The sequence below is a fragment of the Ammospiza nelsoni genome, chromosome 1 (assembly GCF_027579445.1).
Source record: "Ammospiza nelsoni isolate bAmmNel1 chromosome 1, bAmmNel1.pri, whole genome shotgun sequence".
NCBI lineage: Eukaryota > Metazoa > Chordata > Aves > Passeriformes > Passerellidae > Ammospiza > Ammospiza nelsoni.
Genome location: NC_080633.1, coordinates 154,262,586 through 154,285,607, shown reverse-complemented (window position 1 = coordinate 154,285,607; position 23,022 = coordinate 154,262,586). Strand labels below are relative to the sequence as shown.

Genomic DNA, 23,022 nt, shown 5'->3' with positions numbered 1-23,022 from the left:
CCCAAATGCTGAAATCCCAAAGTCCCAAATCCTGAAAATCTGAAATCCCCAAATCCCCAAATTCTGAAATTCCAAAGTCCCCAAATTCCAGAGTATCCTGAAATCCCAGGGTCCTGAAATCCTGAAATCCCCAAATCCCCAAACTCCAAATCTTCAAATCGAAAAGTCCCCAAATCTCCAAATCCCAAAGTCCTCAAATCCCCAAATTCTGAAATCCCAAAGTCCCCAAATCCCAAATCTCCAAATCCCAAAGTCCCAAATCTCCAAACACCAGGATCACAAAATCCTGGCATTTCCTGAAATCTCGAAGTCCCCAAATCCCCAAATTCTGAAATCCCAAATCCCCAAATCTCTAAATCCCTGAATCTTGAAATCTCCAAAATCTGAAATCCCAAAGTCCTGAAATCCCAAATCCCCAAATCTTCATATCCCCAAATTCTGAAATCCCTAAGTCCCAAAACTCCCAAATTCTGAAATCCCAAATCTCCAAATCCCAAAGTCCCAAATCCCTTAATCCAGAACTCCCCAAATTCTGAAGTCCCCAAGTCCCGAAATCTCCAAATTCTGAAATCCCAAATCCCCAAATCTCTAAATCCCTAAATCCTGAAATCCCCAAAATCTGAAAACCCAAAATCTCAAAATCCCAAATCTCCAAATCCCTAAATCCTGAAATCCCCAAATTCTGATATCCCCAAGTCCCAAAATTTCCAAATTCTGAAATCCCAAATCTCCAAATCCCAAAAACTCAAATCCCAAAGTCCCAAATCTCCAAACCCCAGGATCACAAAATCCCAGCATTTCCTGAAATCTCAAAATCCCCAAATCTCCAAATCTTCAAATCCCAAAGTCCTCAAATCCCCAAATTCTGAAATTCCAAATCCCCAAATCTCTAAATCCCTGAATCTTGAAATCTCCAAAATCTGAAATCCCAAAGTCCTGAAATCCCAAATCCCCAAATCTTCATATCCCCAAATTCTGAAATCCCTAAGTCCCAAAACTCCCAAATTCTGAAATCCCAAATCTCCAAATCTCCAAATCCCCAAAGTCCCAAATCCCTTAATCCAGAACTCCCCAAATTCTGAAGTCCCCAAGTCCCGAAATCTCCAAATTCTGAAATCCCAAATCCCCAAATCTCTAAATCCCTAAATCCTGAAATCCCCAAAATCTGAAAACCCGAAATCTCAAAATCCCAAATCTCCAAATCCCTAAATCCTGAAATCCCCAAATTCTGATATCCCCAAGTCCCAAAATTTCCAAATTCTGAAATCCCAAATCTCCAAATCCCAAAAACTCAAATCCCAAAGTCCCAAATCTCCAAACCCCAGGATCACAAAATCCCAGCATTTCCTGAAATCTCAAAATCCCCAAATCTCCAAATCTTCAAATCCCAAAGTCCTCAAATCCCCAAATTCTGAAATCCCAAATCCCCAAATCCTAAAATCCCAAAGTCCCAAATCTCCAAATTCTGAAATCCCAAATCCCCAAATTCTGAAATCCCAGTCCCAAATCTCAGCATCCCAAAATTCCAGAGTATTCTGAAATCCCAGTGTCCTGAAAGCCCCAAATTCCCAAATCTTCAAATCCCAAAGTCCCCAAATCCCCAAATTCTGAAATCCCAAGTCCCCAAATCTCTAAATCCCTAAATCTTGAAATACCCAAAATCTCAAAATCCCAAATCCCCAAATCCCTAAATCCTGAAATCCCCAAAATCTGAAATCCCAAAATCTCAAATTCCCAAATCTCCAAATCCCAAATTCTGAAATCCCCAAGTCCCCAAACTCCCAAATTCTGAAATCCCTAAATCATGAAATCCCCAATTTCTGAAATTCCCAAGTCCCAAAATCTCAAAATTCTGAAACCCCAAATCTCCAAATCCCAAATCCCCAAATCCCGTTGTATCCTGAAATCTCAAAGTCCCCAAATCCCCAGATCTCCAAATCTCAGTCCCCAAATCTCTGAATCCCAAAGTCCCAAAATCCCCAAATTCTGAAACCCCAAATCCCAGCATCCCAGAATCCCAGTATGTCCTGAAATGTCAAAGTCCCTGAATCCCCAAATCTCCAAATCCCCAAATCGCAAAGTTCTGAAATCCCCAAATCAAGTCCCGGAATCCCCTAATTCCAAATCTCGAAATCCCCAAATTCTGAAATCCCAACCCCCAAAGTCCCCAAATCCCCAAATCCCATAATCCCAAAGTCCACAAATCCCCAAATCCCCAAACCCTGAAGTTCTGAAATCCCCAAATCGCAAAATCCCAGCGTGTCCTGAAATCCCACCATCCTAAAATCTCCAAATCTGAAAGCCCCGAAATCTCCAAATTCTGAAATCCCAAATGCCCAAATCCTAAAGTCCCCAAAATCCCAACATTCCCAAATCCCAACATCATCACACGACTCCAACGCCTCCAAATCCCAACACCCAGCATCCCAAAATCCCAACACGCAACTGCCCCAAATCCCAAAATCCCGAAATCCCAACACCCCAAAAATCCCAACGTTCAACATCCCAAATTCCGACATCCAAAATCCCAAATTCCCAAAATTCCAGCATCCCAACATTCAACATCCCAAAATCCGAGAATTCCAACACCCCAAATCCCAAGATACAACAACCCCAAATCCCAAAATCTTAATATTCAACACCCCAAAATCCCAACACCCAAAACCCAACATCCCGAAATCCCAATTTCCCAAATTCCCAAATTCCCAACATCCCGAAATCCCAATTTCCCAAAATCCCAAATTCCCAACTCCCTGAAATCCCCAGATCCTAAAATCCCAAACTTCCAGCACTCCACACCCCAAATCCCAACATCCAACACCCCAAAATCCCAAGATCCCAAAATCCAACACCCCAAAATCCCGACACTCCAGTGCCCAACATCCCAACATCCCGAAATCCCAAAATCCCAAACCCGAACATCCCAAAATCCCAATGCCCGGCATCCCAAAACCCCGACACACAACAGCCCCAAATCCCAAAATCCCCAAATCCAACACCCCAAAATCCCCAAATCCAACACCCCAAAATCACAAAATTCAACATCTCAGAATCCCAGGATCCCGAAATCCCAAAATCCCAAAACACAACACCCCAAAATCCCAATGCCCAGCATCCCAAAATCCCGACACACAACAGCCCCAAATCCCAAAATCCCAAAATTCAACATCCCAACATCCCAAAATCCAACACCCCCAAATCCCAAAATCCAACATCCCAAAATCCCAAGATTTCAGAATCCCAAAATCCAACCCCTCCAACATCCTGACACTCCAATGCCCAACATCCTGAAATCCCAAAATCCCAAATCCCAACACCACAAAATCCCAAAATCTCAAAATCCCAACATACAACACCACAAAATCCCAAAATTTTAATATCCAAAATCTCCCAATCCCCAAACCCCAAATTCTCAAAACCCCAAAATCCCAAAACCCCAAATCCCAAAATCCCAACATTACCAAAGCCCAATGTCCAACATGCCAACACCAGCACACAACCCCAAAATCCCCAAATCCCACATCCAACACCACAAAATCCCCAAATCCAACACCACAAAATCCCCAAATCCAACACCCCAAAATCCCAAGATCCCAAAATCCCAAAATCCAACATCCCAAAATCCCAACGCCCAGCACCCCAAAATTCCAACATCTGAAATCCCAAAATCCCCAAGTCCTGAAATCCCAACATTCAACATCCCCAAATCCCAACATCCTGAAATCCCAAAATCTCAACATCCCAAGATCCCAACGCCCCAAAATCCCAACATTCAACATCCCAAAATCCCAAATCCCAACTCACCCAAAAATCCCAAAATCCCAAAATCTCAACATCCCGAAATTCCAACACGCCAAAATCCCAAAATCCAAACACCCCGAAATCCCAACATTCAACATCTCAAAATCCCAATATCCCAAAATCCCAAAATCCCACATCCAACACCACAAAATCCCCAAATCCAACACCCCAAAATCCCAAGATCCCAAAATCCCAAAATCCAACATCCCAAAATCCCAACGCCCAGCGCCCCAAAATTCCAACATCTGAAATCCCGAAATCCCCAAGTCCTGAAATCCCAACATTCAACATCCCCAAAATCCCAACATCCTGAAATCCCAAAATCTCAACATCCCAAAATCCCAACGCCCCAAAATCCCAACATTCAACATCCCAAAATCCCAAATCCCAACTCCCCCAAAAATCCAAAAATCCCAAAATCCCGAAATTCCAACATCCCAAAATCCCAAAATCCAAACACCCCGAAATCCCAACATTCAACATCTCAAAATCCCAATATCCCAAGATCCCAAAATCCCACATCCAACACCCCAAAATCCCCAAATCCAACACCCCAAAATCCCCAAATCCAACACCCGAAAATCCCAAAATCCCAACGCCCCAAAACCCCAACATTCAACATCCCAAAATCCCAAATCCCAACTCCCCCAAAAATCCCAAAATCTCAAAATCCCGAAATTCCAACTCGCCAAAATCCCAAAATCAAAACACCCCGAAATCCCAACATTCAACATCTCAAAATCCCAATATCCCAACATCCCAAAATCCCACATCCAACACCCCAAAATCCCCACATCCAACACCCCAAAATCCCCAAATCCAACACCCCAAAATCCCAAGATCCCAAAATCCCAAAATCCAACATCCCAAATTCCCAACGCCCAGCACCCCAAAATTCCAACATCTGAAATCCCGAAATCCCGAAATCCCCAAGTCCTGAAATCCCAACATTCAACATCCCCAAAATCCCAACATCCTGAAATCCCCAAATCTCAACATCCCAAAATCCCAACGCCCCAAAATCCCAACATTCAACATCCCAAAATCCCAAATCCCAACTCCCCCAAAAATCCAAAAATCCCAAAATCCCGAAATTCCAACATCCCAAAATCCCAAAATCCAAACACCCCGAAATCCCAACATTCAACATCTCAAAATCCCAATATCCCAAGATCCCAAAATCCCACATCCAACACCCCAAAATCCCCAAATCCAACACCCCAAAATCCCCAAATCCAACACCCGAAAATCCCAAAATCCCAACGCCCCAAAACCCCAACATTCAACATCCCAAAATCCCAAATCCCAACTCCCCCAAAAATCCCAAAATCTCAAAATCCCGAAATTCCAACTCGCCAAAATCCCAAAATCAAAACACCCCGAAATCCCAACATTCAACATCTCAAAATCCCAATATCCCAACATCCCAAAATCCCACATCCAACACCCCAAAATCCCCACATCCAACACCCCAAAATCCCCAAATCCAACACCCCAAAATCCCAAGATCCCAAAATCCCAAAATCCAACATCCCAAATTCCCAACGCCCAGCACCCCAAAATTCCAACATCTGAAATCCCGAAATCCCGAAATCCCCAAGTCCTGAAATCCCAACATTCAACATCCCCAAAATCCCAACATCCTGAAATCCCCAAATCTCAACATCCCAAAATCCCAACGCCCCAAAATCCCAACATTCAACATCCCAAAATCCCAAATCCCAACTCCCCCCAAAATCCCAAAATCTCAACATCCCGAAATTCCAACACGCCAAAATCCCAAAATCCCAACACCCCGAAATCCCAACATTCAACATCTCAAAATCCCAAATCCCAACTCCCCCCAAAATCCCAAAATCCCAAAATCTCAACATCCCGAAATTCCAACACGCCAAAATCCCAAAATCCCAACGCCCCAAAATCCCAACATTCAACATCCCAAAATCCCAAATCCCAACTCCCCCAAAAATCCCCAAATCTCAAAATCGCGAAATTCCAGCACCCCAAAATTCCAAAATCCCAACACCCCGAAATCCTAAAATCACAAAATCCCAACTCCAAAATCTCAAAACCCCAAAACCCCGAAATCCCAGCACCCAAAATCCCCAAATCCTAAAAATCCCCAAATCCCAACACCCAACCCCACCCTCAGCCCCCACCCCCAATGTCCCCAAGATGTCCCCAAGATGTCCCCAAGGTCCCCTCAATGTCCCCAATATCCCCAATGTCCCCAGTGTTCCCTCCATGTCCCCTCAATGTCCCCAAGGTGTCCCCATGTCCCCCCAATGTCCCCCCAATGTCCCCTCAATGTCCCCAAGGTGTCCCCATGTCCCTGGTGTTACTCCCATGTCCCCCAATGTCCCCAATGTCCCCAAGGTGTCCCCTCAATGTCCCCAAGGTGTCTCCAATGTCCCCAGTGTTACTCCCATGTCCCCCAATGTCCCCCAATGTCCCCAATGTTCCCTCAATGTCCCCCCAATGTCCCCAAATGTCCTCAAGGTGTCCCCATGTCCCCAGTGTTACTCCCATGTCCCCCGGTGTCCCCTCAGTGTCCCCAATGTCCCCATTTCCCAAATGTCCCCTCAATGTCCCCTCAATGTCCCCAACATCCCCAGTGTCCCCAATGTCCCCTCAATGTCCCCAAGGTGTCCTCAATGTCCCTCCATTGTCCCCAATGTCCCTCCATGTCCCCCCAATGTCCCCAACATCACCAGTGTCCCCAATGTCCCCCAATGTCTCCCAATGCCCCCTCAATGTCCCCAAAATGTCACCAATGTCCCCCCAATGTCCCCAATGTCCCCAAGGTGTCCCCATGTCCCCAGTGTTACTCCCATGTCCCCAATGTCCCCCAGTGTCCCCCCAATGTCCCCAGTGTCCCCAATATCCCCATGTCCCCCCAATGTCCCCAAGATGTCCCCAATGTCCCTCCATGTCCCCCCAATGTCCCTCAATGTGGCCCCAATGTCCCCAACATCCCCAGTGTCCCCAATGTCCCCAAGGTGTCCCCATGTCCCCAGTGTTACTCCCATGTCCCCAATGTCCCCCAGTGTCCCCTCAATGTCCCCAGTGTCCCCAATATCCCCATGTCCCCCCAATGTCCCCAAGATGTCCCCAGTGTTACTCCCATGTCTCCATTGTCCCCAATGTCCCCCCAATGTCCCCAACATCCCCAGTGTCCCCCCAATGTCCCCCCAGTGTCCCCAATATCCCCAACGTCCCCAGCGCCCCCAACGTCTTCTCAGTGTTCTCAATGTCCCCCCAGTGTCCCCCAATGTCCCCAAGATGTCCCCACGCTCACAGAGTGTCCCCAATGTCCCTCCTGTGTCTCCCAACACCCCCAATGTCCCCAGGGTGTCCCCACGTCCCCAGTGTCACCCTGACGTCCCCAACGTCCCTCAATGTCCCCCCGCCAGTGTCCCCAATGTCCTCAGGGTGTCCCATGTCCTCCAGGTGTCCCCAATGTCCCCTCAGTGTCCCCTCAGTGTCCCCATGTCCCCAGTGTGTCCCTTGTCCCCACAATGACCCCACTGTCCCCAAGGTCCACCAGTGTCCCCTTGATGTCCCCTTGATGTCCCCAACGATCCCCTGATGTCCCCCCAACATCCCAAATGTCCCCGCCAGTGTCCCCAGGATGTCCCCATGTCCCCACAGTGTCCCCTGTCCCCAGGGTGTCCCCTCACCCCCACAGTGTCCCCTGTCCTGGGGTGGCTCCTGTCCCCAGGCTGTCCCCAGGCTGTCCCCAATGTCTCCAGGGTGTCCCCAGGCTGTCCCCAGGCTGTCCCCAGGCTGTCCCCAGGGTGTCCCCAGGGTGTCCTCAATGTCCCCAGGGTGTCTCCAGGGTGTCCCCAGGCTGTCCCCAGGCTGTCCCCAGGGTGTCCCCAGGGTGTCCCCAGGGTGTCCTCAATGTCCCCAGGGTGTCCCCAGGCTGTCCCCAATGTCCCCAGGGTGTCCCCAAGGTGTCCCCAGGCTGTCCCCAATGTCCCCAGGGTGTCCCCAGACTGTCCTCAATGTCCCCAGGCTGTCCCCAAAGTGTCCTCAGGCTGTCCTCAATGTCCCCAGGGTGTCCCCAGGCTTTCCCCAGGGTGTCCCAAGGTGTCCCCAGGCTGTCCCCTGTCTGTCCCCCCCCAGGGATCCCCACACCCCCAGTGTCCCCTCCCCCTGGCTGTCACCAGAGTGTCCCCCATCCCACAGTGTCCCCTGTCCAGGGGTGGCTCCTGTCCCCAGAGTGTCCAATGTCCCCAAGATGTCTCTGATCCTCAAGAGGTCCCCAGGGTGTCCCCGGTGTCCCCAGGGTGTCCCAGGCTGTCCCTGTCCCTGTCCCATCCCTGTCCCATCCCTGTCCCTGTCCCATCCCTGTCCCTGTCCCATCCCTGTCCCCATCCCTGTCCCTGTCCCCATCCCTGTCCTTGTCCCATCCCTGTCCCCATCCCTGTCCTTGTCCCCATCTCTGTCCCTGTCCCCATCCCTGTCCCTGTCCCTGTCCTGGTCCCATCCCCGTCCCTGTCCCATCCCTGTCCCCATCCCTGTCCTTGTCCCATCCCTGTCCCCATCCCTGTCCTTGTCCCCATCTCTGTCCCTGTCCCCATCCCTGTCCCTGTCCCTGTCCTGGTCCCATCCCCGTCCCTGTCCCCATCCCTGTCCCTGTCCCTGTCCCCATCCCTGTCCCCATCCCTGTCCCCATCCCTGTCCCTGTCCCCGTCCCTGTCCCCATCCCTGTCCCTGTCCCTGTCCCCATCCCTGTCCCCATCCCTGTCCCCATCCCTGTCCCTGTCCCCATCCCTGTCCCCATCCCTGTCCCATCCCTGTCCCTGTCCCTGTCCCTGTCCCTGTCCCCATCCCTGTCCCTGTCCCCATCCCTGTGTCATCCCTGTCCCCATCCCTGTCCCCATCCCTGTCCCCATCCCCGTCCCTGTCCCCATCCCTGTGTCATCCCTGTCCCCATCCCTGTCCCTGTCCCTGTCCCTGTCCCTGTCCCTGTCCCTGTGCCATCCCTGTCCCCATCCCTGTCCCCATCCCTGTCCCCATCCCTGTCCCTGTCCCTGTCCCCATCCCTGTCCCCATCCCTGTCCCCATCCCTGTCCCATCCCTGTCCCCATCCCTGTCCCCATCCCTGTCCCTGTCCCCATCCCTGTCCCTGTCCCCATCCCTGTCCCTGTCCCTGTCCCCATCCCTGTCCCCATCCCTGTCCCCATCCCTGTCCCTGTCCCTGTCCCCATCCCTGTCCCTGTCCCATCCCTGTCCCCATCCCTGTCCCTGTCCCTGTCCCATCCCTGTCCCCATCCCTGTCCCTGTCCCTGTCCCTGTCCCTGTCCCTGTCCCCATCCCTGTCCCTGTCCCTGTCCCTGTCCCTGTCCCTGTCCCCATCCCTGTCCCCATCCCTGTCCCCATCCCTGTCCCTGTCCCCGTCCCTGTCCCCATCCCTGTCCCCATCCCTGTCCCCATCCCTGTCCCCATCCCTGTCCTTGTCCCCATCCCTGTCCCATCCCTGTCCCCATCTCTGTCCCCATCCCTGTCCCCATCCCTGTCCCTGTCCCTGTCCCTGTCCCATCCCTGTCCCCATCCCTGTCCCTGTCCCATCCCCGTCCCTGTCCCCATCCCTGTCCCCATCCCTGTCCCCATCCCCGTCCCATCCCTGTCCCCATCCCTGTCCCCATCCCTGTCCCCATCCCTGTCCCCATCCCCGTCCCATCCCTGTCCCCATCCCTGTCCCTGTCCCCATCCCTGTCCCTGTCCCCATCCCTGTGTCATCCCTGTCCCCATCCCTGTCCCCATCCCTGTCCCCATCCCTGTCCCTGTCCCATCCCTGTCCCCATCCCTGTCCCCATCCCTGTCCCCATCCCTGTCCTGTCCCCATCCCTGTGCCATCCCTGTCCCCATCCCTGTCCCCATCCCTGTCCCTGTCCCATCCCCGTCCCCGTCCCTGTCCCTGTCCCCATCCCTGTCCCTGTCCCCATCCCTGTCCCCATCCCTGTCCCTGTCCCTGTCCCCATCCCTGTCCCTGTCCCATCCCTGTCCCATCCCTGTCCCCATCCCTGTCCCTGTCCCCGTCCCTGTCCCCATCCCTGTCCCTGTCCCCATCCCTGTCCCTGTCCCTGTCCCTGTCCCCAGGATTTTGGGATTTTGGGGTCTTGGAATTTTGGGGTTTTGGGATTTGGGGGTTTTGGGTTTTCAGATTTTGGGTTTTGGGATTTTGGGGTTTTGGGGTTTGGGGTTTTGGGGATTTGGGGATTTGGGTTTTGGGTTTAGGATTTGGGGTTTTGGGATTTTGGGTTTTGGGGGTTTGGGTTTTGGGTTTAAGATTTGGGGTTTGGGATTTTGGGTTTTGGGATTTTGGGTTTTGGGATTTTGGGGTTTGGGATTTTGGGGTTTGGATTTTGGGTTTAGGATTTGGGGCTTGGGATTTTGGGATTTTGGTTTTTGGGATTTTGGGTTTAGGTTTTGGGGTTTTGGGGTACGCCTGGGGAAAATGGACTCAGGGAACATCAGCGGGAGTTCTGATCCTAAAAGGATTTGGGGTTTTGGGATTTGGGATCTTGGAATTTTGAGGTTTTGGGGTTTGGGGATTTGGGGTTTAGGGATTTTGGTGTGTTGGGATTTGGGATTTTGGGGTTTGGAGTTTGGGAATCTGTGATTTGGGGGCTTTGGGATTTGGGGTTTTGGGTTTTGGGATTTTGGGGTTTTGGGATTTGGGATTTTGGGGTCACCCAGAGGGAAATGGACTCAGGAAACATCAGTGGGAGTTCTGATCCTAAAAGGATTTCGGGTTTTGGGCATTTGGGATTTTAGGATGTTGAGATTTGGGGTTTGGGATTTTGGGGCCAGTCCTGCAGGAAATGGATTCAGGGAACTTAGGTGTGACCCTAAAAGGATTTGGGGTTTTGGGATTTGGGGATTTTGGGGATTTTGGGATTTGGAGTTTGGGAGTTTGGGATTTGGGGATTTGGGGATTTTGGAGTTTGGGAATCTGTGATTTGGAGATTTTGGGGTTTTCTATTTGGGGTTTTGGGATTTTGGGCATTTGGGATTTTGGGGTTTTGGGATTTTAGGATTTCAGGATTTGGGGTCCTGGGATTTGGAATTTTGGGTTTGGGGTCATGCAGGGAGGGAAACGGACCCAGGGAACATTGATGGGAATCCCCAATCCTAAAAGGATTTGGGGTTTGGGCATTTGGGGATTTGGGGATTTTGGGATTTGGAATTTTGAGATTTGGGGATTTTGGGTTTTGGGATTGGGATTTGGGGTTTTGGGATTTGGGGATTTTGAGTTTGGGATGGAAATGGACTCGGAGAACAGTGGTGCGAACCACGACCCTAAAAGGATTTGGGGTTTGGGATTTTGGGATTCTGGGTTTTGGGATTTCAGGGTGACCCAGGAGGGAAACGGACTCGGGGAGCACTGGTGGGAATTCCCATCCTAAAAGGATTTGGGGTTTTGGAATTTTGAGATTTTGGGATTTGGGGATTTGGAACTTTGGGATTTGGGGATTTTGGGTTTAGGATTTGGGTTTTGGGGACTTTGGGATTTGGAGTTTGGGATTTGGGGTTTGAGATTTTGGGGTTTGGGAATCTGTGATTTGGAGATTTTGGGGTTTTCTATTTGGGGTTTTGGGATTTTCTATTTGGGATTTTGAGGTTTTAGGATTTTAGGATTTCAGGATTTGGGGTCCTGGGATTTGGAATTTTGGGTTTGGGGTCATGCAGGGAGGGAAACGGACCCAGGGAACATTGATGGGAATCCCCAATCCTAAAAGGATTTGGGGTTTGGGCATTTGGGGATTTGGGGATTTGGAATTTTGAGATTTGGGGATTTTGGGTTTTGGGATTGGGATTTTGGGGTTCTGGGATTTGGGGATTTTGAGTTTGGGATGGAAATGGACTCGGAGAACAGTGGTGCGAACCACGACCCTAAAAGGATTTGGGGTTTGGGATTTTGGGGTTTGGGATTTTGGGATTTCAGGGTGACCCAGGAGGGAAACGGACTCGGGGAGCACTGGTGGGAATTCCCATCCTAAAAGGATTTGGGGTTTTGGGATTTGGGGCTTTGGAATTTTGAGATTTTGGGATTTGGGGATTTGGAACTTTGGGATTTGGGGATTTTGGGTTTAGGATTTGGGTTTTGGGGACTTTGGGATTTAGAATTTGGGATTTGGGGTTTGAGATTTTGGGGTTTGGGAATCTGTGATTTGGAGATTTTGGGGTTTTCTATTTGGGGTTTTGGGATTTTCTATTTGGGATTTTGGGGTTTTGGGATTTTAGGATTTCAGGATTTGGGGTCCTGGGATTTGGAATTTTGGGTTTGGGGTCATGCAGGGAGGGAAACGGACCCAGGGAACATTGATGGGAATCCCCAATCCTAAAAGGATTTGGGGTTTGGGCATTTGGGGATTTTGGGATTTGGAATTTTGAGATTTGGGGATTTTGGGTTTTGGGATTGGGATTTGGGGTTCTGCGATTTGGGGATTTTGAGTTTGGGATGGAAATGGACTCGGAGAACAGTGGTGCAAACCACGACCCTAAAAGGATTTGGGGTTTGGGATTTTGGGATTCTGGGTTTTGGGATTTCAGGGTGACCCAGGAGGGAAACGGACTCGGGGAGCACTGGTGGGAATTCCCATCCTAAAAGGATTTGGGGTTTTGGGATTTGGGGTTTTGGGATTTTGAGGTTTTGGGATTTGGGGATTTGGAACTTTGGGATTTGGGGATTTTGGGTTTAGGATTTGGGTTTTGGGGACTTTGGGATTTAGAATTTGGGATTTGGGGTTTGAGATTTTGGGGTTTGGGAATCTGTGATTTGGAGATTTTGGGGTTTTCTATTTGGGGTTTTGGGATTTTCTATTTGGGATTTTGGGGTTTTAGGATTTTAGGATTTCAGGATTTGGGGTCCTGGGATTTGGAATTTTGGGTTTGGGGTCATGCAGGGAGGGAAACGGACCCAGGGAACATTGATGGGAATCCCCAATCCTAAAAGGATTTGGGGTTTGGGCATTTGGGGATTTTGGGATTTGGAATTTTGAGATTTGGGGATTTTGGGTTTTGGGATTGGGATTTGGGGTTCTGCGATTTGGGGATTTTGAGTTTGGGATGGAAATGGACTCGGAGAACAGTGGTGCAAACCACGACCCTAAAAGGATTTGGGGTTTGGGATTTTGGGGTTTGGGATTTTGGGATTTCAGGGTGACCCAGGAGGGAAACGGACTCGGGGAGCACTGGTGGGAATTCCCACCCTAAAAGGATTTGGGGTTTTGGGATTTTGAGGTTTTGGGATTTGGGGATTTGGAACTTTGGGATTTGGGGATTTTGGGTTTAGGATTTGGGTTTTGGGGACTTTGGGATTTAGAATTTGGGATTTGGGGTTTGAGATTTTGGGGTTTGGGAATCTGTGATTTGGAGATTTTGGGGTTTTCTATTTGGGGTTTTGGGATTTTGGGCATTTGGGATTTTGGGGGTTTGGGGTTCTGGGGTTTGGGAATCTGTGATTTGGAGATTTTGGGGTTTTCTATTTGGGGTTTTGGGATTTTGGGATTTGGGATTTTGGGGGTTTGAGGTTTTAGGATTTCAGGATTTGGGGTCCTGGGATTTGGAATTTTGGGTTTGGGGTCATGCAGGGAGGGAAACGGACCCAGGGAACATTGATGGGAATCCCCAATCCTAAAAGGATTTGGGGTTTGGGCATTTGGGGTTTTGGGGATTTGGGGATTTTGGGGAGTTTGGGATTTGGAGTTTGGGGGTTTGGGATTTGAGATTTTGGGGTTTTGGGGATTTTGGGGTTTCCGATTTGGGGAGTTTGGGATTTGCAATTTGGGCTTTTGGGACTTGGGGATTTGGGGATTTTGGGGGTTTGAGATTTCGGGGTTTGGGAATCTGTGATTGGGGGATTTTGGGGTTTTCTATTTGGGGTTTTGGGATTTTGGGCATTTGGGATTTTGGGGTTTTGGGATTTTAGGATTTCAGGATTTGGGGTCCTGGGATTTGGAATTTTGGGTTTGGGGTCATGCAGGGAGGGAAACGGACCCAGGGAACATTGATGGGAATCCCCAATCCTAAAAGGATTTGGGGTTTTGGGGATTTGGGGTTTTGGGGATTTTGAGGTTTACAATTTGGGGAGTTTGGGATTTGGAGTTTTGGGGATTTGGAACTTTGGGATTTGGGGATTTTGGGTTTAGGATTTGGGTTTTGGGGACTTTGAGATTTGGAGTTTGGGATTTGGGGTTTGAGATTTTGGAGTTTGGGAATCTGTGATTTGGAGATTTTGGGGTTTTCTATTTGGGGTTTTGGGGGTTTTGGGATTTTAGGATTTCAGGATTTGGGGTCCTGGGATTTGGAATTTTGGGTTTGGGGTCATCCAGGGAGGGAAACGGACCCAGGGAACATTGATGGGAATCCCCAATCCTAAAAGGATTTGGGGTTTGGGCATTTGGGGTTTTGGGGATTTTGGGGAGTTTGGGATTTGGAGTTTGGGGTTTTGGGATTTGAGATTTTGGGGTTTGGGGTTTTGGGATTTTTGGGGATTTGGGGATTTTGGGGATTTGGAGTTTGGGGTTTTGGGGATTTTGGGGATTACGATTTGGGGAGTTTGGGATTTGGAGTTTGGGGTTTTGGGATTTGAGATTTTGGGGTTTGGGGTTTTGGGATTTTTGGGGATTTGGGGATTTTGGGGATTTGGAGTTTGGGGTTTTGGGGATTTTGGGGATTACGATTTGGGGAGTTTGGGATTTGGAGTTTGGGGTTTTGGGGTTTGAGATTTCGGGGTTTGGGAATCCGTTGATTCGGGGATTTGGGGCTTTGGGCTTTGTGATTGGGATTTTGGGGTTTTGGGATTTGCAGTTTGGGGTTTTGACACTCGGGGATTTGGGGATTTGGGGATTTGGGGATTTGGGGATTTGGGGTTGCAATTTTGGCACTCTGGGTTTGGGATTTGGGGGGATTTGGGATTGGGGTTTTGGGAATTTGGGATTGGGGTTATAGAAATTTGGGATTGGGGTTTTGAGAATTTGGGATTGGGGTTATGGAAGTTTGGGATTGGGATTTTGGGAGGATCTGGGATTGGGGTTTTGGGAATTTGGGATTGGGGATTTGGGAATTTGGGATTGGGATTTTGGAATTTGGGATTGGGATTTTGGGGGAATTTGGGATTGGGGTTTTGGGAATTTGGGATTTGGGGTTTTGGGAATTTGGGGATTTTGGGATGGGGGATTTGGGAATTTGGGATTGGGATTTGGGAATTTGGGAATTTAGGGTTGGGAATTTGGGAATTTGGGATTGGGATTTTGGGAATTTAGGGTTGGGAATTTGGGATTGGGATTTTGGAATTTGGGATTGGGATTTTGGGATTTTGGGAATTTGGGATTGGTGTTTTGGGAATTTGGGATTGGGGTTTTGGCGGGATCTGCGATTGGGATTTTGGGAATTTGGGATTGGGATTTGGGAATTTGGGATTGGGATTTGGGGGGATCTGGGATTGGGATTGGGTTATTTGGGATTGGGATTTTGGGAATTTGGGATTTGGGGAATTTGGGATTTTGGGGGAATTTAGGATTTGGGGTTTTGGGAATTTGGGTTTGGGATTTTGGGAATTTGGGATTTGGGGTTTTGGGAATTTGGGTTTGGGATTTTGGGAATTTGGGATTGGGGTTTTGGGAATTTGGGATTTGGGTTTTTGGGAATTTGGGATTGGGATTTGGGGGAATTTGGGATTGGGGATTTGGGAATTTGGGATTGGGGTTTGGGAATTTGGGATTGGGGTTATGGGAATTTGGGATTGAGGATTTGGGAATTTGGGTTTGGGATTTTGGGAATTTGGGATTCGAGTTGGGAATGGGGGATTGGGGATTTTGGGATGCCAAGAAAAATCCCAATAAGATAAAATAAAATAAAATAAAATAAAATAAAATAAAATAAAATAAAATAAAATAAAATAAAATAAAATAAAATAAAATAAAATAAAATAAAATAAAATAAAATCCCCAATACAATCTCCACCAAAAATCTCAATAAAATCCTAAATAAAACCCAATGAAATCTTGATAAAATCCCAATAAAATCCCAATAAAACAGTCCACCAATTCTTCCAATTTTTTATTGGATAAAACCTGTTTGAAATCCCAATTAAATCTTGATAAAATCCAGAAAAAATCCCAATAAACTCCAGACAAAAACCCCAATAAACTAAAAAAAAATTGCAATAAAATCCAGGAAAAATCCCAATAGAATCCAGAAAAAAAAAAATCCCAATAGAATCCAAGAAAAATTACCAATGAAATCCACAAAAAAATCCCAATAAAATCCAGGAAAAAAAATCCCCCCAAAATTAAAAATAATTACAATAAACTCCAGAAAAAATTCCCAATAAAATCCAGAAAAAGACCAAATTAAAAAGGAAAAAAAAAACAAAACAAAACAAAAAAAACCCAGAAAAAATCCCAATACAATCCAAGAAAAATTACCAGTAAAATCCACAAAAAATCCCAATAAAATCCAGGAAAAATCCCGATAAAATCCCAAAAAATTGCTATCAACTCCAGAAAAAAATCCCAATAAAAGCCAAGGGAAAAACCCCCAAAAATCCAGAAAAATTACCAATATAAATCCAGAAAAAATCCCAATAAAATCCAGAAAAATTACAAAAAAATACAGACAAAACCCCAATAAAATCCCAAGAAATTGCAATAAACTCTAGGAAAAAAATCCCAATAAACTCCAGGAAAAACCCCCAATAAAATCCAGAAAAAATCCCAATAAAATCCAAGAAAATTCCCAATAAATCCAGGAAAAAAATCCTGATAAAATCCAGAAAAAATCCCCAAAAAATCTCAAAAAATTGCAATGAACTGCAGAAAAAAACCATAAAATGCAGGGAAAAATCCCAATCAAATCCCCAAAAATTGCAATAAACTGAAGAAGAAACCTCACGAAAACCCAGGAAAAACCCCAATAAATCCAGAAAAAATCCCAATAAAATCCAAGAGAAATTACCAAGAAAATCCAGAAAAAATCCCAATAAAATCCCAAAAAATTGCAATAAACTCTAGGAAAAAAATCCCAATAAACTGCAGGAAAAAACCCCAATAAAATACAAGAAAAATTACAAAAAAAATCCAGAAAAAATCCCAATAAAATCCAGAAAAAAACCCCAATAAAATCCCAAGAAATTGCAATAAACTCTAGGAAAAAAATCCCAATAAACTCCAGGAAAAACCCCCAATAAAATCCAGAAAAAATCCCAATAAAATCCAAGAAAATTCCCAATAAATCCAGGAAAAAAATCCTGATAAAATCCAGAAAAAATCCCCAAAAAATCTCAAAAAATTGCAATAAACTGCAGAAAAAAACCATAAAATGCAGGGAAAAATCCCAATAAAATCCCCAAAAATTGCAATAAACTGAAGAAGAAACCTCACGAAAACCCAGGAAAAACCCCAATAAATCCAGAAAAAATCCCAATAAAATCCAAGAGAAATTACCAATAAATCCAGAAAAAATCCCAATAAAATCCAAGAGAAATTACCGAGAAAATCCAGAAAAAATCCCAATAAAATCCAAGAGAAATTACCAAGAAAATCCAGAAAAAATCCCAATAAAATCCCAAAAAATTGCAATAAACTCTAGGAAAAAAATCCCAATAAACTGCAGGAAAAAACCCCAATAAAATACAAGAAAAATTACAAAAAAAATCCAGAAAAAATCCCAATAAAATACAAGAAAAATTTAAAAAAAAAAAAAAAATCCAGAAAAAATCCCAATAAAATCCAGAAAAAAACCCCAATAAAATCCCAAGAAATTGCAATAAACTCTAGGAAAAAAATCCCAATAAACTCCAGGAAAAACCCCCAATAAAATCCAGAAAAAATCCCAATAAAATCCAAGAAAATTCCCAATAAATCCAGGAAAAAAATCCTGATAAAATCCAGAAAAAAATCCCCAAAAAATCTCAAAAAATTGCAATGAACTGCAGAAAAAAACCCATAAAATGCAGGGAAAAATCCCAATAAAATCCCCCAAAATTGCAATAAACTGAAGAAAAAACCTCACGAAAACCCAGGAAAAACCCCAATAAATCCAGAAAAAATCCCAATAAAATCCAAGAGAAATTACCAAGAAAATCCAGAAAAATCCCAATAAAATCCAAGAGAAATTACCAAGAAAATCCAGAAAAAATCCCAATAAAATCCCAAAAAATTGCAATAAACTCTAGGAAAAAAATCCCAATAAACTGCAGGAAAAAACCCCAATAAAATACAAGAAAAATTAAAAAAAAAATCCAGAAAAAATCCCAATAAGATCCAGAAAAAAATCCCCAATAAAGTACAGGAAAAAAACTCCAATAAAATAAAATAAAATAAAATAAAATTCAAAAACCAATAAAATCCAGAAAAAAAAAAATCCTAATAAAATCCCGAAAAAAATCCCAATAAAATCCAGATTAAAATCCCAATAAAATCCAGTTTTTTTGGGATTTTTTCCTGCAGTTTTTGGATGTTTTTTCCTGAATTTTTGGGGTTTTTCCCCACAGTTTTTTGGGTTTTTTCACGCAGTTTTTTGGGATTTTTTTTCTACTTTTTTGTGGTTTTTTCCCCTGAATTTTTGGAGTTTTTTGGGATTTTTTCTGCTATTTTTGGGTTTTTTTTTCCCTGAATTTTTGGAGTTTTTTGGGATTTTTTCTGCTTTTTTTTGGGTTTTTTCCCTGAATTTTTGGAGTTTTTTGGGATTTTTTCTGCTTTTTTTGGGGGTTTTTCCCCTGAATTTTTGGATTTTTTGGGATTTTTTCCTGCAGTTTTTGGATGTTTTTTCCTGAATTTTTGGGGTTTTTCCCCACAATTTTTTGGATTTTTTCACGCAGTTTTTTGGGATTTTTTCTGCTTTTTTTAGTTTTTTTTCCCCTGAATTTTTGGAGTTTTTTGGGATTTTTTTTTTGTCCTTTTTTTGGATTTTTTTCCCCTGAATTTTTGGAGTTTTTTGGGATTTTTTTGTCCTTTTTTTGTCTTTTTTTTTTTCCCTGAATTTTTGGAGTTTTTGGGATTTTTTCCTGCAGTTTTTGGATGTTTTTTCCTGAATTTTTAGGATTTTTCCCCACAGTTTTTGGGTTTTTTCCCGCAGTTTTTTGGGATTTTTTCTGCTTTTTTTGGTTTTTTTTTTTTTTTTCCCTGAATTTTTGGAGTTTTTTGGGGTTTTTTTCTGCTTTTTTTGGGTTTTTTCCCTGAATTTTTGGAATTTTTGGGATTTTTTTTGTCCTTTTTTTGTCTTTTTTTTTTCCTTGAATTTTTGGAGTTTTTTGGGATTTTTTCCTGCAGTTTTTGGATGTTTTTTCCTGAATTTTTGGAGTTTTTTGGGATTTTTTTTGTCCTTTTTTTGGGTTTTTTTTTCCCTGAATTTTTGGAGTTTTTTGGGATTTTTTCCTGCAGTTTTTGGATGTTTTTTCCTGAATTTTTGGGGTTTTTCCCCACAGTTTTTTGAGTTTTTTCACGCAGTTTTTTGGGATTTTTTTGTCCTTTTTTTAGTTTTTTTTCCCCTGAATTTTTGGAATTTTTTGGGATTTTTTTGTCCTTTTTTTGGATTTTTTTTCCCCTGAATTTTTGGAGTTTTTTGGGATTTTTTTCTGTTTTTTTTGGGTTTCTTTTCCCTGAATTTTTGGAGCTTTTTGGGATTTTTTCCTGCAGTTTTTGGATGTTTTTTCCTGAATTTTTGGGGTTTTTCCCCACAGTTTTTTGGATTTTTTCACGCAGTTTTTTGGGATTTTTTCTGCTTTTTTTGGGGTTTTTTTCCCTGAATTTTTGGAGCTTTTAGGGATTTTTTCCTGCAGTTTTTGGATGTTTTTTCCTGAATTTTTAGGATTTTTCCGCACAGTTTTTTGAGTTTTTTCACGCAGTTTTTTGGGATTTTTTCTGCTTTTTTTTGTTTTTTTTTTTTTTTTCCCGAATTTTTTTAGGATTTTCCCCCAGTTTTCCCCACAGTTTTTTGAGTTTTTTCACGCAGTTTTTGGGGTTTTTTTTCTGCTTTTTTTGGATTTTTTTTTTCCCTGAATTTTTGGAGTTTTTTGGGATTTTTTCCTGCTTTTTTTGGGTTTTTTTCTGGATTTTTTTAGCGTTATCCCACATTTTTGGGGATTTTTTTCTGTAGTTCTTTGGGTATTTTCCCCTGAATTTTGGGGCTTTTTCCTGTTCATTTTGAGTTTGTTTCAGGAATTTTTCTGTTTTTTTCCATGATTTTCTCTGCTTTTTCACGCAGGTTTTTGGGATTCTTTCCTGCAGTTTTTGGGTGTTTTTTCCTGAATTTTTTGGGATTTTTTTTCTATTATTTTATTATTTTTCTCCCTGGATTTTGGAGGATTTTTCCTCACAGTTTTTTTGGGATTTTTTCTGCTTTTTTTGGGCTTTTTTTCCCGGATTTTTTTAGGATTTTCCCCCCGTTTTTCCCCACAGTTTTTGGGTTTTTTCACGCAGCTTTTTGGGATTTTTTTCTTTATTTTTTATAATTTTTTCCCTGGATTTTTGAGGATTTTCCCCAGAGTTTTTTGGGGTTTTTCCCCAGAGTTTTTAGGTTTTTTCACGCAGTTTTTTGGGATTTTTTTTCTGCTTTTTTTGGGTTTTTTTCTGGATTATTTTAGTGTTTTCCCACATTTTTGGGGATTTTTTTCTGTAGTTCTTTGGGTATTTTCCCCTGAATTTTGGGGCTTTTTCCTGTTCATTTTGTTTCAGGAATTTTTCTGTTTTTTTCCATGATTTTCTCTGCTTTTTCTCGCAGGTTTTTGCGATTTTTTCCTGCAGTTTTTGGGTGTTTTTTCCTGAATTTTTTGGGATTTTTTTTCTATTATTTTATTATTTTTCTCCCTGGATTTTGGAGGATTTTTCCTCGCAGTTTTTTTGGGATTTTTTCTGCTTTTTTTGGGCTTTTTTTCCCGGATTTTTTTAGGATTTTCCCCCCGTTTTTCCCCACAGTTTTTGGGTTTTTTCACGCAGTTTTTTGGGATTTTTTTCTGCTTTTTTTGGGTTTTTTTTCCCAGATTTTTTAAGGATTTTCGCTCAGTTTTCCCCACAGTTTTTGGGTTTTTTCACGCAGCTTTTTGAGATTTTTTCCTTTATTTTTTATTATTTTTTCCCTGGATTTTTGAGGATTTTGCCCCCATTTTTTGGGGTTTTTCCCCCCATTTTTGGGGTTTTTTCCCTCATTTCCAGGCTCTGATCTCGCTGGTTGCAGCCGTGCCAGGCTCTGAACTCCACGCTCAGGAGGCGCCCCCAGAACTGAAATTTTGGGGTTTTTTAAACTGAAATTTTCTCTTTTTCCTGCAGTTTTTTGACGTTTCCTCCTGAAGTTTTTTGGGTTTTTCCCCACAGTTTTATTGGGATTTTTTGGTGTTTTTTCCCAGATTTTTTTAGGACTTTTCCCACAGTTTTTAGGTTTTTTCACACACTTTTTTGGGATTTTTTTCTTTATTTTTTATTATTTTTTCCCTAGATTTTTGAGGATTTTGCCCCCATTTTTTGGGTTTTTTTCCCTCATTTCCAGGCTCTGATCTCGCTGGTTGCCAGCCGTGCCAGGCTCCGGAACTCCACGCTCAGGAGGCGCCTCCAGAACCTTCGGTCGCGGCCGAAAACCTGAGCGGGGAAACGGGGAGAGCCTGGGGAGGGAAAACCAGAAAAATCCCAAATTTACAGAAATCCTAAAATCAGAAAAATCCCAAATTCCCAATTCCCAAAAGTCTAAAATCCCAAATTCCCCAAATCCTAAAAATCCCAAATCTGAACATTCCAAAAATCCCAAATTGCCCCCAAAAATACTAAATCCCCAATTCCCAAAAAAATCCCAATTTCCAAAAAGCAAAATCCTAAAAATGCGAGTCCCAAAATCCCAAATTCCCAAAAAAAATCCCAATTTCCAAAAAGCAAAATCCTAAAAATGCGAGTCCCAAAATCCCAAATTCCCCCAAAAAATCCCAATTTCCAAAAAAACAAAATCCAAAAATCCCGGTCCCCAAATCCCCAATTCCCAACAAAATCCCAATTTCCAAAAAATCCCAATTCCTACAAATCCCAGTCCCAAAATCCCCAATTCCCAAAAAATCCCAATTTCCAAAAACCAAAATCCTAAAAATCCCAGTGGGAAAATCCCCAATTCCCAAAAATTCCCAATTTCCAAAAAGCAAAATCTAAAAATTCCAGTCCCAAAATCCAAAAATTCCCCAAAAATTCCCAATTTCTAAAAAACCAAAATCCAAAAATCCCAGTCCCCAAATCCCTAATTTCCAAAAAATCCCAATTTCCCAAAAAACCAAAATCCTAAAAATCCCAGTCCCAAAATCCTAAATTCCCAAATTCCCAAAAGTCATAAAAATCCCAAGTCCCCCAAAATCCCAACCCCAATTTCCTAAAAATTCCATTCCTAAAACCCCAATTTTGCACGTCTGAAACTCCCCAAAATCCCAAATTCCCAAAAATTCCCAATTTCCAAAAAAACCAAAATCCAAAAATCCTGGTCCCAAAAATTTCCAATTTCCAAAAACCAAAATCCAAAAATCCCAGTCCCAAAATGCCCAATTCCCCCAAAATCCCCATTTCCAAAAAACCAAAATCCAAAAAATCCCAGTCCCAAAATCCCCAATTCCCAAAAAAATCCCAATTTCCAAAAAATCCCAACTCCTAAAAATCCTGATCCCAAAATCCCCAATTCCCAAAAAATCCCAATTTCCCAAAAAACCAAAATCCAAAAATTCCAGTCCCAAAATCCCAATTTCCAAAAAATCCCAATTCCTAAAAATCCTGATCCCAAAATCCCCAATTCCCAAAAAATCCCAATTTCCAAAAAACCAAAATCCTAAAAATCCCAGTCCCAAAATCCACAATTTCAAAAAAAATCCAAATTTCCAAAAAAACCAAAATCCCAAAATCCCAGTCCCAAAATCCACAATTCTCAAAAATTCCCAATTTCCAAAAAAACAAATTCCAAAAATTTCAGTCCCAAAACCCCCAATTCCCAAAAAAATCCCAATTCCCCAAAAATCCCAATTCCTAAAAATCCCAGTCCCAAAATCACCAATTCCCAAAAATCCAAAATCCAAAAGTTCCAGTCCCAAAATCCACAATTTCCAAAAAACCCAAAATCCTAAAAATTCCAGTTCTCAGATCCCCAATTCCCAAAAAAATCCCGATTTACAAAAAACTGAAATTGAAAAATTCCAGTCCCAAAATTCCAATTTCCCAAAAAGCCAAAATCCAAAAATTCCAGTCCCAA

At 43.8% G+C, this 23,022-nt stretch overlaps 1 protein-coding gene across 1 annotated transcript in view; it reads right to left on the bottom strand.

The window, feature by feature from the left end:
- Positions 1-21,239: 21,239 nt before the first annotated feature.
- Positions 21,240-23,022, bottom strand: part of LOC132083782 (uncharacterized) — a 38,840-nt gene continuing 37,057 nt past the window's right edge. The window contains exon 5 of the mRNA XM_059488668.1: positions 21,240-21,412. Within this exon, the coding sequence (XP_059344651.1) occupies positions 21,350-21,412 (63 nt within the window). The 3' untranslated portion in view covers positions 21,240-21,349. The remainder of the gene's footprint in view (positions 21,413-23,022) is intronic.